Below are 19187 nucleotides of genomic sequence, written 5' to 3' on the forward strand. Positions count from 1 at the left end.
TATATATATATATATATATTCTTTTTCAGATTCTTTTCCATTATAGGCTATTACAAGATATTGAATATAGTTCCCTGTGCTACAAAGTAGTTTCTTTTTGTTTTCCCCTTCTTTTTTATACAAACTATAGTATACTATATGGACTACTTTGCATTTTGCTTCTTTCATTTAAATATATTTCCTGGAGATCTTTTCTTATGAGTACATAGAGATCTTTCTCATTCTTTATTAAGCCACTGTGAGATTCTACCACAGCCTCTTTAACCATTCCCCTCGATAGACATTTGGATTGCTTTCACTATATTGTTTTTATAAACAATTTCAGAATTAACCTGCACACATGTCACTCTATGTACGTGGGTATATCTTTACAATAGATTCTGAGAAGTAAGATTGTTGGGCCAAACAGAAAGTGTACCTAGTTTTGGTAGATATCACCAAATTTCTCTCCATACAAGTTGTATCATATTGCAGTCCCACCAAAAATGTGTAAGAACGTCTGTCTCCCCAAACCTCTTCAATAGACTGTGCGATCAAACTTGTGAATGTTTTTAGGGAATGCAGTGTGTGAAAAATGGTATCTTAGTGTGATATAGTGTTAGGTTGCATTTCTCTTTTTATGAGTATGATCGAAGATATTTTTATATGTTTCAGGAACATTTATGCTTTGTTTTTAGTGTCCTTTGCTTATTTTTCTATTGTGTTGTTGGTCTTTTTAATCTCAGTTTATAGGCGTTCTTTATAAAACAGAAGGAAAATTCAGACTCCCTGGTCCTCTCCCCACTCCAAGTTGCTGACCCAGTTTGGGGATGGGGTCCAGAAATCTGTTTTTAAAATGTTGCTCAAGGGATTCTGATTTGCAGCTAAGTTTGATCTAGAGCAGAAGGTTGGGTGTAGGATAGAAGAGAAGAGAGGGCTAGAAATATAGATTTACACCCGATTTTAGAGGATTTCAAATACCAGGACAAAGAATTCAAACTTTATTTGGTAAACCATGTGAAGTCACTAAAGATTTCTAAATATATTTTTCAAATAAATTTTAAATAACTTTTAAGGTTTAGTAGTCAGTCTGTAGGACAGAAAAGCACCTGGCAGGACACATTCTTCATAGGCAAGACAAATTGGCAAATTGGTCTTTCTAGACAATTGAGACAATTGATTGAGGCAGAGGAATAGTGCCCCCCGGGGAGCATGAACCAGATAGATCTGGATTAAAGGATTGTAATTTTAACATGCACTCCAGGTTCATGATAAAGGTAGACAGTGACTCATACTTTGAAAAACTGCAAGAGGAAATTGGGAACTTCTGAAGCAATGGGGGAGCTGAAGTGGTTTTAGGACATTGGAGGAATGGCCTGAATTTAGGGATGAAGAGAAAGAGGAGAAACCACGGATGTCACAGAGACGCAGCAGTCACAGAGGGAGGCTTCAGACACAATGCCTGGCACACAGTTGGTGTTTAATAAGTTGTAATTGGAGCTGAATTTTTCTGCAGTGTCACTGCTGTCTATAGTCAGACATGGAAGAACGAATACATGAAGAAACTTACTACTACCTGAAGACCACTGACTTTTGGAGTTGGAGTTCTTAAAGGGTGGGAAACTAGGCAGGTGTTCCTCTTCTAGGGCCAGTACCCATCAGCACACAGCAGAGTTCATCCTCCCCCCTGTCCCTCCTCAAAAATCTTAGGTCCAGGGGCTTCCCTGGTGACGCAGTGATTGAGAGTCCGCCTGCCGATGCAGGGGACACGGGTTCGTGCCCCGGTCTGGGAAGATCCCACATGCCGTGGAGCGGCTGGGCCCGTGAGCCATGGCCGCTGAGCCTGCGCGTCCGGAGCCTGCGCACTGCAAGGGGAGAGGCCACAGCAGTGAGAGGCCCCTGTACCACACACACACACACAAAATCTTAGGTCCGGGGGCACGTTGTGTGGAATGACCAGATCCTACCAAATGGGCTTGGGTCTGTGAATCATTTTAGGTGGATCGGGACCATATGGACAATTTATAGGATGTGTTCTAAAGAATGTTTGCTTTAATCCCTGCCATCCTTGAGGAGGGCTAGAGATCTTTGGCAGAACTTGGATAAATTTAATAAGAAGCTGCCAAATTTATGTTGCTTTTCCAGACTGAAGAGAACCTCTTGTTCACCCAGCCCTGATTTACACGGAATGTAGAGCGTAACAGAGACCTGTGTCAGGAGTAGGCAGCTGGAGACAGGAACTGGCCTCACGCTTACCCTCCTCAGAATTCAGCCAGAGGTAGACTCTGTTTTGCTCTAGAGTTGTCCCCATCCCAGTTGGATCCAGTGTTCGTGAGGCCTTTCATTGTTTTTCTTTGGCAGATTCTCTCAGCACAAACATTGCTTCGGGATGTAGATCTTCTGTAGGCTGGGAGTGCAAAATGTTCTATTTATCATTTTTAGTTTGATCAAATCATTTCAGAAAATATTCTAGTTGAAGGGAGAATCCAGACCATGAAGTTGTTTTTTTTTTTTTTTTTTCCCTCCATATCTTAGTAGAATAAAATTTGGTTTAAATCTTGGTCTTGGGTCATCTCTATCCTTGAGTGTGGTGCATTTTGTGAAAGTAGAGAGAGGACTGGATGGGAGTGAGGTCATGTTACCTGGGTCCTAACCTGCAGTCTGTTATTAACTAGCAATGTGAACTTGAGCAGATTGCTCCCTTCATGGTGTCTGTGATAGGTTGGTTCTCTGGGAAACAGACTCTGAGATTTGCATGCAAGAGGTTAATGGGGAGTATTCTCAGGAATAATGCCTATGAGGGGTGAGGGATGCAAAGTGACAGAGAGGGAATTTGAATGCAATTGGCCCTTCAACGTTGTTCACTTTGAGGCAGGGGGGCAGCTGTTATATCTACTCCCTCCCCCCCTGCAGCAACCACTGAGTGTGGGCTGTCTCTTTGTAAGGGTGTGATTTGGGGCAAGGCAGCACTTTTCTAAGGAGAGCAGTTTTCAGAGAGGGATTCAGCTGCTAACATTCACAGCAGCTTCAGTCCTGAAGGTAGGATCTGGCCAGCACTGCAGAGTGTCCACTGCAGTCCTTGGTTTCATCTTGAGTAATGTGACTGGGTTGGGCCAGATAATGTCTGTAGCAGTTATCTATTGCCACAATAAGGCTATGTAATAAAGACCCACACACCTCAGTGGCATACGACATTAAACATTCATTGAGTCACAAGCCTGAAAGGTTCAGCCTTGGCTTGGCTAGGCTTGCCCATGTGTTTGCAGTCAGCTGCCTATTGGTTAGGTGGTTCTGCTGATCTTGGCTGGGCTTGCACACATGTTTGGGGTCAACTGGCTGTCAGTTGATCTGGGATAGCCCTGGCTGGGGTGAGACCAGAGTAACTTGGCTTGACTTATCCTCTACAAGGCTAGTATGGACATAGTCTCATGGTAATGGCAGAAGCAGCAGGAAACCCAAATGTGCAGGCCCATTTCTAGCCTCCGTTTGTATCACTTATGTGAACACTGGCTAACCCTGACCAAAGCAAGTTATATAGATGAACTCAGAATCAAGAGGTAGGACAGTTCAACCCATCCACCATAACAGGTAGCTACAGCTACTGGGCAAAGTGTAAGTATAGGGAGGGTGGAGAATTGGGCCCATTTTTGAAATCCACTAGTCTCCAATTTCCTTTCATCTCAGCCATTCAGTGGTTTTTGTGACTTTATCTGTTAGGTAGATGTAAATGTTCTAATTCTGATTCTACTGAGGAACTTGAACTCTGTTCAAGTTACTTATCTCTGAATTCAGCATCCAGCACAGAATCAGCTTAGGACACTGGCAGGCAGCAAATATTTTGTTCAATGAACAAAAGCAAAAATGAATGTATGTTATGGATTAAAAATAGCAATTCCTAGGTTCAAGATAAAATCTGGTTTGTAAAGTCTTGGAATCAGAACATTAGTTGTTGAGGACATTTACAAATCAGTTTTTTAAAGATTTCCTTCATTATTATTATTATTGTTTTTGTTATTAATCACAAAGTAAAATATGCTCCTTGTTAAAATTTAAATAATATACACTTACATGGAGTAAAGAGTGAAATTTTCTACCTCACCTCTTCCCACTCCCCAGAGGCAACCATTTTTGTCAGCTGTATGTCCTTGTGGACTTTTTCCTATGCATATTCCCATATGGATGTATTATGTTTTCTTTTTCTTTATTTCCTTTTAAGAATAACATCATACTATGCACTTTATTCTGCAAGTTGCTGTTTTTATTCAATGAGCTATACTAAACAAAAACCAACACCATGAACCTAACAATTCTTTTAAATTAATTTATATTTTATTAATGATAGCATTCTCTCCCCTCTCTTTATGATCTGCTTGGGAGAATGAAGCTTTTTGTTTATATACTTTCAACTTATATACTTTCAATCCTAATCAAATAAACCAAAGTAATACTTAAATTGTAATTGTCTCCTTTATATCAATAAAAGAGTAATAGTCTGAGGTACTCAGCTGTATAACCTCTGTATCTGCAAAATTGTGTTTTTTTCTACTGTAGTACTATTCATTGGGTAGCAGTATTGATAATAACTGATAGATTCCCTTCTGTAATAGATCTGTTATCACATATTTGCTAACTTTAACTTTTGTACATTTTTGAAAAATACAGGGGATTGTTTGCAGATAAAAATTCTAATAGGGTTGAGGGAAACACCGTGACCTGTATGGGAGAGAAGAAGTAAATAAAGCTGTCCTATCCTTTCCAAAATGCTTTCCAGACATAGTAATTTGCCATGTTCATACTTCCCATTAACCCAGTAGCACCTTTAGGAACCACTCTGAATTATAATAATTTGTTTTCAGGGCTTGATATTTGAAAAAATACCTAACACTAAAAACTTCCATAAATTCAGTAACATTTTACTTAAAATTGTATTCACTTACAAAATTTATATTATGAAGAGCTTGACTTGTTTTGGAGCCAAATGACCAGACTTGAACGTAGGCTTTTTATTTTTCTCTATTGCAATGACATAGTTCACTGAGTCCCAAAGTGATACTCTAAGTGGGAGGAACAGACACTGATTTTAGACTTAAACAAATAACTAAAACTAAAATAAAATGTAAAATGAAATAAAACTTAACCAAAGAATCTGGGTCTGGTTCCCTGGTGAGTTAGGGTGATGACTCATCCCCAGAGTGAGTTGGCAAAATCTTCTTCCAGGGATGACTCAGCAGCTTCACTCTCACGTTGGTCCTTCTGATTCACTATGACCAGGGTGGGCAGAGATGGCAGTTTGATCATCTTTGGAAGAGTGATTTTCAAAATGAGTTTGTTCACTTGTTTCTATATTTATTTGTTCACTTTGGAAACGCTTGTTCAAACAAAATGTTAGTCAAATGTGTGCAACTAACAAAAACTGTTCTAATTAACTTGGGATGAAGGCTCAGGGCCTCCACCCTTTGGTTTCGCACTGATTTCTGTTTTGTCACATCCATATTTATTCACATTTCATTTGCCTTAAGATAATGAGAAACCTATGCGTGTTGTGGATGATGAGGACTTGGTAGACCAGCATCTTATCAGCGAGCTAAGGAAGGAGTATGGAATGACCTACAATGACTTCTTCATGGTGCTCACCGATGTGGACCTGAGAGTCAAGGTATGGGTTCCTGTTTTGGACGATGCAGTGACATGCCTTAAGATAGCAACTCAATTTTTTGTCAATGAGTCTATTAGACATATGACTAAGCACAAGTTATTTCATAAATTGGAAGGTTTTGAAATGGTCCAAATAGTTCCCACTGTCCTGTAGAATTTGTGTCTAGAAATGTGGTCTATGGAAAATATTGGATTGGATGACCACCTATGGCCCAGCTACTTGACTCAGACTAAATTCTTCTGTAACATCAAAGTCATGCATTCACCAGACAATTGTTGAATAGCTATGATGTTTATCACCAGCCAGGCCCTGGTGATAAAAAGTAAAGAGTATTTAGCTTCTGTTTTCAGAAAACCCAGATTTAACATAGGCCTATTTTGAAAGGGCCTGGAAGTTTGCCTCCTGATCCAACATGGGCAAGACAGTAGGGTTTTACACCTACTTTCTTCCTATGATAAGGACAGAGATTCTGAACCCTGAAAAACCGTGCCATGTAGTCATAATAATATTAACAATAATAACTAACTTTACTGAGTGCTTTCATTATGTCAAGCACTCATCTCAGATGTTTACAATCCTTGTCTCAAACCTCTAAGATAAATAGCAAGTATTACCATTGTTTCACAGAGGACAAATAGAGACCCAGAGTAGTTAAGTAACTTGCCCAAGTTCACCCAGTTAGTGTTGGGCTTCATACCCACACAGGTTGACTCCAGAGCCCATGCTTACATGAAAATCCTTTTTACAAAAAGCTGCCTGGGCTATTAGAATAGCTGATTCAACCTGCAGTATTTTTCTGGATCTGGAGAGAGATCCCTTCAATAATTCATTCCACATTTGTGTTGTGCCACCTCTAATGTGAGAGGTTGGACTAGATGATCCCCAAGGTCTCGGCCAGCTTTCACATTCCATGATTTACTAAATTCCCACTGAGGGCACTTATGCTGATCAGCCAGCCCTCAAATCCACCTCAGGTTGCTGTTCTAAGTCCAGACAGCTTTGATGCAGGAAACTGAATTTCATTATCCCCAAAAAAGTTAGATCCAACTTTTTTTCTGAGAATACATAAGCAAACATGACCTAATTTTAAGTAATGCTCACTCAATAAAATAGTTTCTGGGAATCACAAAGAGTTTATGTAGATTTCTGATGACCACAGAGCAGGCCTCCTTCTGGTGGAAAATTACCCTTATTGCTCAGGTCAGATACTCTAACATGTTATTCCATTTGTTTTCTTGTGTTTAGTACAGGGTTTCTGACCTTCTCTCCAGTTGTATAGTGAAGAGGAACCAGCTTAGTCCCAGAGGTAGGGAAGTGATCCTAGAATATGTGTGGTGAGGAAGGCATGGACCCTTCCCAATAAAAAGAGTGAAGTTAAGACCTTCATGGAAGGTAAAGGCTTTTGTTTCATGGATTCAAAACCTCAAAAAATCAGCAGAGGTACTACTGCAGGAGAGAATTTATAAATCAAAGAGCCCTCCAGGCTCTGATTTCCCTGGAGCCACCCTGAATTCTCGCAAGCTCTCTATCCTCTGGACATCGGGAAGAAACACCTTTATACATTATATACTTTTTATTTTTCCTTCAACAGCAATATTATGAGGTGCCTATAGCAATGAAGTCTGTGTTCGATGTGATTGATACCTTCCAGTCCCGAATCAAAGACATGGAAAAGCAGAAGAGGGAGGGCATTGTTTGCAAGGAAGACAAGAAGCAGTCCCTGGAGAACTTCCTATCCAGGTACATCACCTTTGGAGACCCCGAGGAGGCAGACGGGAGAGTGTTCTGAGTGAGCTAATGAAAACCCCAGAGAAACACAGAGCAGACAGGTGTGTGCAGAGTGACCTTCCCTGTGAGACGCCTGTCCTCTTCACGGCACTCTAGCCACCAGGCTTAGTCTTGTCCTTTCGGAAGTTGCTCTGGTTGCAAGGCTGGCTGGGGTCAGCTCCAAGCTTGAGTGTTAATTTGGTGGCTTCGGATAGGTCTTTTCTTTTTCTCTGCCTTTTTTTTTTGGCACAGATACAGAATTCTGTGAGGGTTAGTTTATTCAGTCAGTCAATTTGGAGGACTTTGTATACTGTACTTTTATTTTACATATTTATTGGGCCTTTTCTAGTTCCAAACAGGATTTGGAACACTGCTTGATTTTCTGCTTCCTTCCAACTCTGCAGAGAACAAAAGCTCCACTAAGACCTCAAAAGGAGAAATCCTCTTGACCCAGCTCCCTGATTCCTTGGGGAGTATGGTTTATTGAAAACCATTATAGGGAAACTCTAGTACATATACAAAAAAGAGTGTAAGACAAATCACTCTACTTATTCCCTTCTCCATCCCTTCCCTCATGTTGGATGAAAATTCTACAAATCCTTGGGACCTTAAGAGGTGCAAGGATGCAGCAATTTCACCTAAGCATCAAGAATTCTGTGATTAGGAAATGGATAATCTGAATTCCTCTAGATTCAGGGAGCTTGGGTCTTTTAAGAGATAACAACATGATGTGTAAAGAGCATAGGACTTGCCATTCATCCAAATTTTCAGCTTACAATTTTCTAGGTATGCTGCCCCTATGCTTCCAATTAACCCTATCTTAAAAATCTCTCACCCATGAGGATAACGACAGCAAGTAGCCCTACTTCCACTCCAGGGTTGCTGTAATCACCTTTTGTGCCAAGCACTTCTTGCCTCCTGAGTTTAATCTTCACAACAATCCCATGATCTAAATACTGTAACTACTGTCTTGCTGCAGACAAGACAACTCAGGCTAATGGAGATTAAATAACTTTCATCACTGAGCTAGTGTCAGTTCTAGAACTTAGTGGCCCCAGGATAATCTGGTTGCCAAAGCCCACGCTCTTATCTAACACTCGTTTTGAAAAAATAATGTGAATTATTTTTAGTGTGAACCCAGAGGCCCAGAGTTTGAAGTGAAGAAAGATACTCCTAAAACCACAGGATTTCAGAGCTGAAAGGAACCCAAGATTCTGCCTTCATCCAAATTTTCAGTACAGTGCAAATACCTGGAGTGGAGATGAAAGGTGCATGGCTCCCTAAGGACATAAGGCTCATTCAGTCTTCAGGCCACTCTCCTGGCTGAGAAAGGGCTCTAGGGCTCTACTGGGCCGATGGCTTCTTGTCCAATCCTGGGGGCTCTGAAATATCAACTTTTAGTTCAAGGTCATCCTTCTAGATGGCAGTGATTTAGAAGATTGAGGATAAGAGCTTGCTGTTGTCCTTGAGGTATTTTCTTCCCCTCCCCTTCCCTTTCCTTCCCTTCTTTTTATTTCTTTTACCTTTCTCTCCTTTTTTAGGCAGAAAAGATTCTTTAGAAGTTGACTTTTGATTTTAACCAATAGTGTTAAATATATCCAAGTTATAAATTCAAGACCTTAGTTTTCTCTTAAACTTTTAAGTTAGGCTTTTAAATCTTATCATTTTATTTATAACCTGGCAAATTTTAACTATCACTCTTAAGGGGCTTTTGAATAATGTTTAATCTCACTTATGAACTCAGTAATTAAACAATGTCATTATGCCAAACAACCATTTTACATTTAATATATTTCTTTCAATTCCTTGAAATAAACAAAACCTTTCTGAGTACTTAAATGAGCCATAAGTTTAATAAGTTAATCTTGTAAATACAGTGAATCTAAAGTTTTCTCAGATGTTCCAATAACTGTATACACTTAGTAAGATTTCAACCTAAAACTATACATCTAAACCAAATACTCAATAACACATTCGAGTTTCAAGGCTATCATTTTAAGCCAAATTCTCTTAAGTTTCACAAGAACATAAATTATATAAAGAAAATCAGAAATGTATATTATCACTACGATTTTGATTCTTTGCAAACTTCCTCTTCTTAATTCTAAATCTTCTAGGACTGAAAGAGGCATACCCACTGAACCAACCCATTAAACTCACATAGCCTGATCTCTAAAGCAGTAACCATCTAGTTCATTGATATTATTTATGACCAAGGATTTAGGCCAGCCATGAGACCTGCAACTACAGACATTCTGAGGGATTATTTTCACCATTTCCAGGCAGAGGGTCTTTTTACAATCACAGTGTCATGGGTTTCAAAACTTGAAAGGGAAAACGGACATTATCTCACTTTTGTTCACTCACAAAGCTTGCAATGCTCATTCAAGGTGATCACTGACTTGAATTTGTATTTTTTTGATTCTTAAGACCTTATACATATTTCGCATCTAAAGTCTTTTGAACTGGATAGGGCCCTACATAATGTAAATGTATTTTCCTTCTAATGTCAGAGACTTGTGAGCTCTTATATTCACTACTATTTCAGGAACATACATCTTCTTTGGATATTCAGAATGGCATATGATTATAAATTAGATGTCCTATGGCTATCTATGACCTGTGGTCATGGAATCATCGTGCTGACAGTTATCACTGATCTTAAAAATTAAAGTAGAATAGTGTATTACTTAAAGGCATGAGTAAGGCAGCTCTGAAGTTGATTCCTTGTTTCTCCACTTATTAGCTGTGTGACCTTGGGCTAATGGCTTAACCTCTTTGGGCTTTAGTTTTTTCATTTGCAAAATGGGCATAATAAATTGATCTATTCTTAAGATTGTTGTGAAAGGTAAATTTGATACTAAAGGAAATGAGCTAGAACCTAGTACAAAGCAAGTAATCAATAAATGGTGGTTATTAGTAGTATTAGGGCCATTTATTCAGGTCCTAGTTAGAGAACTTTGTCATCAAAGGAGAGCTAAGAGGAGATTTAATAAACACCTTCAGAACTGAAACCCAGGCAAAAAGAACTGAAAAAAAAAATGTTTTTTCTACCTAACTGTTCTATAAATAAAGGAGTATCCAAATGGGAATTTTCCTTCATATTTGCTGAGTTGTTGGTGGGTCTATACAGCCTGGTTTCAGCTGACCAGACTCTGAAGCCAGTCTAGTTTTTAGTGACACTCATATGGTTCAGGCTATAATTACCTTTCTCTGAGACAGAAGCCCTAAAGAGTGGGCAAATGAACACTAATTTGGAAATGCGAGTTAAAAGAAGCAAACACATGCATAGCTTGTAGACTTTCTATTTACTGACAAAGTAAGGTGACGGAAAAACAATTTGTCCAAAATAAGGATCTGGGCCACATTCACATCTCTTGTTACTTCCCACAGAAGTTAGTTCCATTAACATTTGTCCTTCAGTGCTGGGAGCTGGGGCCTTGCGTCTTAATGTAAAGGTCTGTGGGATAAAGAATCATCACTTAGGGGAAATGACCTTCTCCTGATGGTGTCTGAGACAGGGAGTCTCAGATCCCATCCTTCTACAGTCTGACAGCATTCAGTGGTGCACACAGGTAAACAAGCCAAAATAGACCTCACCCAGAATAGCTCCCTCCAGGATACTCTGAAGCCCTGTGTGAGGCCAGGAAGGCTGGCCTGCTTTGGGTGCTGGCTGGGGTGCCGGTGCTGGTCTGGCATGCCTCCTAAGGAAGCAGGGAAGATACAGGAGACCCTTTTCGTGATCCGAGAGCAGTCACTGTTCCGTTTCCCAGGAAACCTCAGACAGTCTCAGACTCTCCTGTCCCCTCCTTTATGCAAATACATTCATCTTCCTATCCTCAGTGGAGATTTTAGTTTTTCTTTCCCTTTGAAGATAAACAAGCAGAGGAAGCTAATGTAATGTCACAGCAAGCAATTCTTGGCGAGCCTTGCTACAGGCACCCATTCAGAGGTTGTATTTCATCAGACTATCATTTTCTCTCATTCATCCAAACCACTATTCCCCTAAGAGGCCATTTTCTTTGGGACTGAAAACTCTCCTGTTCACTGTGAGGCTTGAAGGGGCACAGGGAGAGAAGCCATGAATAAAATCAACTGGCTTCCGGCTCCATGATTGCACTGACACCCCGCAGTCACCAGCACTGAGGGCAGAAAGCAAAAACCCTTCTCCAGTGAAGGTGGAATTTGAAACAAATGCATGCAGCGGCCCCTTGGATACACACCCTCTCTCCTTCCTATCCTCTTTGGGACCCTGACGCTCCAGCCAAGCATCAGCACCTCTGAGGGGGCAGACTAGGGAAAGCACTGCACCAGGAGTCAGAGAAATCTGTATTTCGGTACCACTTCTTAGATTTACTAGTTAGGCAAGTTACCTCACTTCTCTAAGCCGCGTTTTGTTATCTGTAAAATGGGGAAAACAAGTCATGCCCTCACTGTACTCTAGTGAGGATCACATATTGTGTAGGTGAAAGTGAGCTATAAAATGATACACAAACATAAGGATTAAGTGGGTTGTTGTATGACATCATGATAGATAATGTCCAAGATCTGTTAATGGGGAAATGGACATTATCCATCAGTAGGACAGAGTTCTAAATCAAGAAGCCTGCAGATTAAGACATGATCTATATCCATGCCATCACATGCATAACTTACATTGATGGGTTTTAGAGTTTAATTCTTATAACACCTCTTTGAGGTGGATGCTTTTTTTTTTTTTTTTTTCTTGCGTTATGCGGGCCTCTCACTGTTGTGGCCTCTCCCATTTGCGGAGCACAGGCTCCGGACGCGCAGGCTCAGCGGCCATGGCTCACGGGCCCAGCCGCTCCGCGGCATGTGGGATCTTCCCGAAACGGGGCACGAACCCGCGTCTCCTGCATCGGCAGGCGGACTCTCAAGCACTGCGCCACCAGGGAAGCCCTGGATGCTTTTTTTGATTCTAGAGCTAAGGAAGAACTATGACTTAGATGAACAGAGTGACATGCTCAAGGAACCCAAAAAGTGGCAGTGACAAAATGTGGACCAAGCTTCCTGGCTGTAAGACAAAAGCTCTTTCCACTGCCCTGCCGTGTTGGAGCTGTAAGAGCAGAAACAAGTTTATCATATAATCTAAAATCCTATGGCTCTAGGTTTAGCCCCATTCTACTTCATAGGGGTACTCTGTAAGTGGTGGTTCTTACTATGATGATAGGGTACATTTTAGAACTAGCATTTGCCCCTGGAAGAACCACTGGCTATTGAGGAAGGTACATAGGGCTTTGTTTTTCCAGGAACCCTCCTTGACCCTTTAAGACACTTTCCTATTTTCCTTCTTCCTGTCACTGTCATCTACTTAAAATTCAGTTCTTTTTCTCCATACTGTTGTTTCCTGTCCATATATTCACTGATCCCTGCCCCACCCAAAAACCCTAGGGAACTCTACCAGAACCTGTGTTTTTTTTTTTTTTTTTTGCGGTACGCGGGCCTCTCACTGTTGTGGTCTCTTCCGTTGCGGAGCACGGGCTCCGGACACGCAGGCCCAGCGGCCATGGCTCACGGGCCCAGCCGCTCCGCGGCATGTGGGATCTTCCCGGTCCGGGGCACGAACCCTTGTCTCCTGCATCGGCAGGCGGACTCTCAACCACTACGCTACCAGGGAAGCCCCAGAACCTGAGTTTTCTTCAGTTATTTTCTGATTCCCTTATTTCTGTGGCTACAATTTAACATACAATATCGGCTAGTTTTCATTGTATCTGAGAGCTTCGTCTCTCCCTAAGTGACCTCATCAGGCATGGGGACCAGACTCATGCCTGATGACCAGACTCATGCCTGACACATCACGCAAATGTCACAGTATGGCAGACTGTGAAGTTACAAAAGAAAAAGTGCAAGAAATGTGGTAATACCGTTTAATATTAGGCTTTGAGGAGCTATGAAATATTTCTAAGGGTCACTGTTTTTTATTCTGGGCACAGGAAAAACAATGACAGCCAAAGTTACTCTGCGTTTTCACACTGGCCTCTATTGTTTGAAGCAGCGATTGTGGCCTTCTGCTTCTTCTCCAGGTTCCGATGGAGGAGGCGGTTGCTAGTGATCTCAGCGCCTAATGATGAAGACTGGGCCTATTCACAGCAGCTCTCTGCCCTCAGTGGTCAGGCATGCAATTTTGGTGAGTGGGAAGCCTCACTGACCTGCTTGTCATAAAGCATCATTGCTTTCCCATACCACTCTCTTCCTGGTCTGTTCTAAAATGGAACATTAGGTCATCCAAATATTCCCCAGTCCAAACTGTAGATTCCTAGACACTTACTCAGTTATACTGAGGATAAAGTTGCTTTCAGACTGAAATCTTAGTCAACTGGGGTCTGTTTTTCTTTTTTCTTTTTTCTCAATATTCTGCCCTCTCAGGTTCTTCATTAAAGTGTTTGAAAATACCTGCTGCTTTACTTTAAGTGATCTCTATTTTTTTTTTTTTTTTTAAAGAAGATTTTGGGGATAGGAGTTTATTAATTAATTAATTTATTTTTGCTGCGTTGGGTCTTCATTTCTGAGCAAGGGCTATCTCTAGTTGTGGCAAGTGGGGGCCACTCTTCATCACGGTGCGCCGGTCTCTCACTATTGCAGCCTCTCTTGTGGAGCACAGGCTCCAGATGCGCAGGCTCAGTAGTTGTGGCTCACGGGCCTAGTTGCTCCGCGGCACGTGGGATCCTCCCAGACCAGGGCTCGAACCCGTGTCCCCTGCATTAGCAGGCAGACTCTCAACCACTGCAAGTGATCTCTATTATGTTGTCTTCTTGTTTGCTTTTTAAAAACTTGTCTCAAGATCATAAAACTCAGGTATTATCGTTTACTTAGGTAATAATTAGATACCAACATTGGGTACTTCTCCATAGATTAAATATCTTTGGTAAAACAGGAATGGCTTTGGGAATTAATGAATAAATTGAAGCACACTGTACTATATTGCCATTCCCTTAGAAAGGATTTTGATCTATAACTGGGCACCAGGAAGACAGCAAGGTCTGTTAAACAGAACCTTATGCTTTAAGAGAAGCAGGTCAAAGAGAAATGCAGTTTATTATTACTATCATTATTTGCAGTAAATTGCTCAGTGTTTTGAAAACTAATGTATGCTTTCTTTACCAAACATTATTATCCTAGTGGTCAGAAAGAGCTAGTATCATTTTGAATATGGACATATAGAAAGGAAAGGAAATGCATAATACACAGAACTTATTACTAAGTTCTGTTTTGAGCCAAAGAGATAATGGCAATTTCAAAAGTGGAAATCACAACTGAAGTCTCATGTAAGATACACCTCTGCAGAGGAAGAATTTTGAGAGAGTCATTAGAGGGGGGAAGAGTAGCTAGGGGGCCACAGATTAAAAAATTCATAATTGGAACATAGATGAATCTTTATTATTTTGATACTTCTATTAGGAAGAAGAATCATTTATTAGTTATAAAACTGTGTTTGATTTATAAAAGGTGGTGTGGTGGCATAAGTCTTGTAAAACATTACCAGAGCCTGGGCCCTTGCTATGACCCAGTACCTGAACATTATAAATACATTTCAATTTTAAGATGTGAAATAATAACTCAAAAGAAGGCAGAAAATGAACTCATGACAGTAAAAACAATTAGAAAATTTGTGAATTTTTATTTATACTCCTATTAACAAGGTTAATGCTTTAAGAACTTATATCAATATATGTAAAGAAGATTGGATTGTGCCAGTATTCTTAGGCAAAATTTAAATTATGTATAGCCACCAACAGTGCTGGGTAAGACAGAAGTTTTTAGAGCAGTTAATGACCCTCCACAATAAGAATATAAATAAAATCATGGTTTGCTAATTTTCTAAAGATGTCTTTGCAGCAGCTATTAGGTGATGTTTCATTTTGAATCTCTGCACAGAGCCCAAGTCAAACACTTTTGCAGTAGACAGGAAATGTGAACAAGTCATGTTTTTAAGGAATAATTAAATTCATGATCTTCCCTTTTGAAAATATGACTCAGCAACATGTAGAATAGAAATACTTCACTTCTCTGGGAGACAAGTAAAGGCCACAAAATTTTTTTGTCATAGCATTTTGCCTGGATTTCAGCTCTTCCTTAAAAGAGCCCTCCACGGTGGCTTTCAGTTTTCTCCCCTTGACAGTCAACACCGTCAACATTCATATTTCATTCCAAGTTGCTACCATGACTAGGCTCGGATTTTGTCTAAAACCACGAAATCTGAATAGGATGAATCTAGAGCCTCCTTGTGCTCCGGTGTTCTTTCTCCTGAATCTTTTCGTATGCGCTTCATCTTCAAAAGAATTCCAACAAGCTACCAAGGCATGACCTTCTTTCCTTTCCTGAAACTTTAGCTGAGGCTGGGAAGCAAGCTGTGCCTGCTGTGCTACCCCTTTGAGTCTTCTAAAAAAGTGCTAAGAACCTGCCCTTTAAACTGACAAACTTTTCTTTGAGGAAGCCAGAATGATTTCTTAAACAATCACAACGGCTAGGGTCTGTAGTCTTTTCTTTGAGAGAAAATTAAATTATCCATGCAAGCTGTTATAACTTTAGGCATGACTTTTTTCCAGAACACTAATCAGCTTAGATCATCTTAGATATTTTGAAGTTCCGATGGCTTCACTTTTGTTTTGTCATTTAGTAGAGTGAGAATCACAGTTTAAAAGCAAATTCTTCTATTTCAATCTGCAAAAACAAAACAAAACCAGACCACATCTGACCCTGTTGTTAATCCTAAAATCTGCAATTAGTCTTTTTTCAAGATGTTGTAAGTATTTAAATATATATTTTTAATGAAAAAACTTTAAAAAAATGAATTATTTTATGTAATCAGGTTATGTTTTATATTCTTTTTAAACTTAGAGATTTTTAATTCTCAGACATCCAGTCTTTGGAAGTGAAAGACTTACAGATTCTACGGCTTTCTTTTTTCTCTTAGGTCTGCGCCACATAACTGTTCTGAAGCTTTTAGGTGTTGGAGAGGAAGTAGGGGGAGTTTTAGAGCTGTTCCCGATTAATGGTAAAGTTTTGTTACTTTAAAACAGTATAAACTACTGATAAGGTCAGTTAAATTATGTTAATTTGTATGTAAGCAGTGGGTGTATCCCTCAGGTGAAGAAAGGTCACAAAATCCTCCCTCTTCATGTTTGCCCGTGTGTGTGTGTGTGTGTGTGTGTGTGTGTGTGTGTGTGTGTGTGTGTGTACACAGGATGCATGTAGAAGGGGAAGGAGAGCACAAGCACTAATATTGGTGTGTGTGTTGTGTGTGTGTGTGTACACAGGATGCATGTAGAAGGGGAAGGAGAGCACAAGCACTAATATTGTTTTTACTAAAAAAAATCATAAGTGACAGCAAAAATATCCATTTTCTTAACTGAAATAAGTAATTCTTTTTTGTCTGCATGGGGCTTTATTGGCTTACAAAGCGTTTTCGACTATGTTATCTCATTTAATTCTCGAAATAGTTTTATGAGGCACAAAGGTCATATCTCACTGATTCCCTTGCAACAGATGAGGACATATACTAAAAGGCTCAGAGAAGCTGAAAGAAAATGACAGTGACTAAAAATTTCAGAAAGTGAACCCAGTCCTTCCATCCAAGATCAAGCACTTTACCTGAGATAATGTGGATAAATCCCTGGCACAGTGCTGGACAGAGCAGATACCCAGAAAGTGTCAGTGCCCTTCTCCCTTCCCTTTCTGCTTTTCACTAATGATAATAGTTTAAATATATTCCCAGCTCTTAGATAATTGGTATTTTTCACCTTTGACAATGAAATAAGAGTTTTGTTATAAAGACAACAGCATCAAAAGTAAAACTGTAACCGCAAAGAAGAAACTAAGCTAATTGGAAGTAAACTTAGAAATATGAACAGTATAATCTTTGTTAGTGACAAATTTTAAAGCAGTTGATCTTGCCAGGATTAAATGAAGGGACTGGTTTTATACTTTGTAACATTCCTATAAGGAGACATTATGTGCCCCAAAGTTGGATACACTAATAATGTTGTAGAACAGCAGGGACATTTCTTTGCTAATAGAAAAAACAAGCAAACTTTTTAAATTGGATTTTTGAGCTGAAGAGAAGAGTCTCCTGGGTCCTCTCTCTGTTCTCACAATGGTTTCTTCTCACTTTGATGCTTTCCTGAGTGCTGCCTCTTCAACCCGCTAACAACTTTTCTAATCCTATTCCAGGGAGCTCTGTTGTGGAGCGAGAAGACGTACCAGCCCATTTGGTGAAAGACATACGTAACTATTTTCAAGTGAGCCCAGAGTACTTCTCCATGCTTCTAGTTGGAAAAGATGGAAATGTGAAATCCTGGTATCCTTCCCCAATGTGGTCCATGGTGATTGTGTACGATTTAATTGATTCGATGCAACTCCGGAGACAGGAAATGGCTATTCAGCAGTCACTGGGGATGCGCTGCCCAGAAGATGAGTATGCAGGCTATGGTTACCATAGTTACCATCAAGGATACCAGGATGGTTACCAGGATGACTACCGTCATCATGAGAGTTACCACCATGGATACCCTTACTGAACAGAAATATGTAACCTTAGCCCCAGCCAGTTTCCCCTGCAGCTGTTGAAGCCACATGTGGCCAGCTATGTAAAGGAGAGTTCTTCCACACTGCCTACATTCCCTGCCTTTTTCTTTCAGTGTTCTTCCAAGATTAAATAAATAGCAAACTTTTGCCTACTCTTGAGTTGTTACTGAAGCCTTAAATCATAGAGATGTTTAAAAGAATTGTTTGTCTAACTGGAGAGGATCTGGTGCTGAATAATGTTATTGAAAATGGATATTTTCCTTTTCTTAATATGGTGGACGTGATTGGGAATACAGTATTCTATAGCGTAAGTATTTATACCTTTCTTTTTAGTATTTTTAGTATTAATTGGTAAGTGAAAACCATGATTGTTAAAGAAAATTAAAGATTACAGCACAGATATTTTCAGATGAACATCTGAGCAGATGGAACAGACAGAGCAGATAGCTTCTTAACCCTTTTTGAAATGTTAGTCTAAAAATGATTAAGACAGCTCTGCTCTATACTGTGAATTTCTTTCCTGAAGTTTGATGCTACAGGAGTCCGGTGATATTGGCTACCAAAGCCAGGGCAAGTAAGAAACTCAGCTTTGTTATCATAGCCACTTCCTGCCCTGTTTCTGTTAACTTTTAGTGTCTTTTCAGGGAAAAGGAACTTCTAAATCACCGCCAGAATCTGGCTCTGCAGCTAGAGGTGCTACTTTCAGAGTTCTATCAGGTACCATGGAATTCCCAGCATGGGAAACCTTGACTGTTCACATTTGGCTCCCTAATGGTCCCATTATCGTACTGGCACCTTGTAAAATAAAATTACAAAGGAGATTATTTTTAGGGGTTCTTTTTGTTTTCAAAGGAAAATGTTACTAAACAGTGGATAAAATTGTAACTGGATTGCAGAATATAATCCTTGTCTTTGAAATGGAGCATTTATTTTTTACATATGGCATATAAACTAACTATTCTCCCTTCCTCCCTCCCTCTTTCCCTTCCTTCCTTCTTTCCTACTTTTCTTTTTTTTTTTCAGCGAAGACCAAGTAATATTAACTAATATGTATGAGTTTGCCCTAAGATGATCAGATTCTCCAGCGTTTAGCATCCGGACAGTGCCAGCCTCTATCAGTAATGGGGATGCTTATTTTTTGTCACTGTTATTAACAACTAATTCTCCAAATAGGCTTGAAATTGGTTATTAACTCTAGTGAGACTAGATATTAATAACTGCATTCAAGCCACATGTGAAT

General features: G+C 39.9%; 1 protein-coding gene across 2 annotated transcripts in view; it reads left to right on the plus strand.

Annotated features, from left to right (window-relative positions):
* CCDC80 (coiled-coil domain containing 80) overlaps window positions 1–18102 on the plus strand; it is a 34821-nt gene extending 16719 nt beyond the window's left edge. Inside the window, exons 4-8 of one of the 2 annotated variants that reach the window (XM_007458157.1) lie at window positions 5499–5635; window positions 7227–7375; window positions 13447–13550; window positions 16338–16418; window positions 17594–18102. In XM_007458157.1, the coding sequence (XP_007458219.1) occupies window positions 5499–5635; window positions 7227–7375; window positions 13447–13550; window positions 16338–16418; window positions 17594–17940 (818 nt within the window). In that variant the 3' untranslated portion in view covers window positions 17941–18102. The remainder of the gene's footprint in view (window positions 1–5498; window positions 5636–7226; window positions 7376–13446; window positions 13551–16337; window positions 16419–17593) is intronic. The other variant, XM_007458158.1, reaches the window with a different exon arrangement.
* Window positions 18103–19187: the final 1085 nt, after the last annotated feature.

Source organism: Lipotes vexillifer, unplaced genomic scaffold, assembly GCF_000442215.2.
Source record: "Lipotes vexillifer unplaced genomic scaffold, Lipotes_vexillifer_v1.1 scaffold1303, whole genome shotgun sequence".
Classification (NCBI taxonomy): Eukaryota; Metazoa; Chordata; class Mammalia; order Artiodactyla; family Lipotidae; genus Lipotes; species Lipotes vexillifer.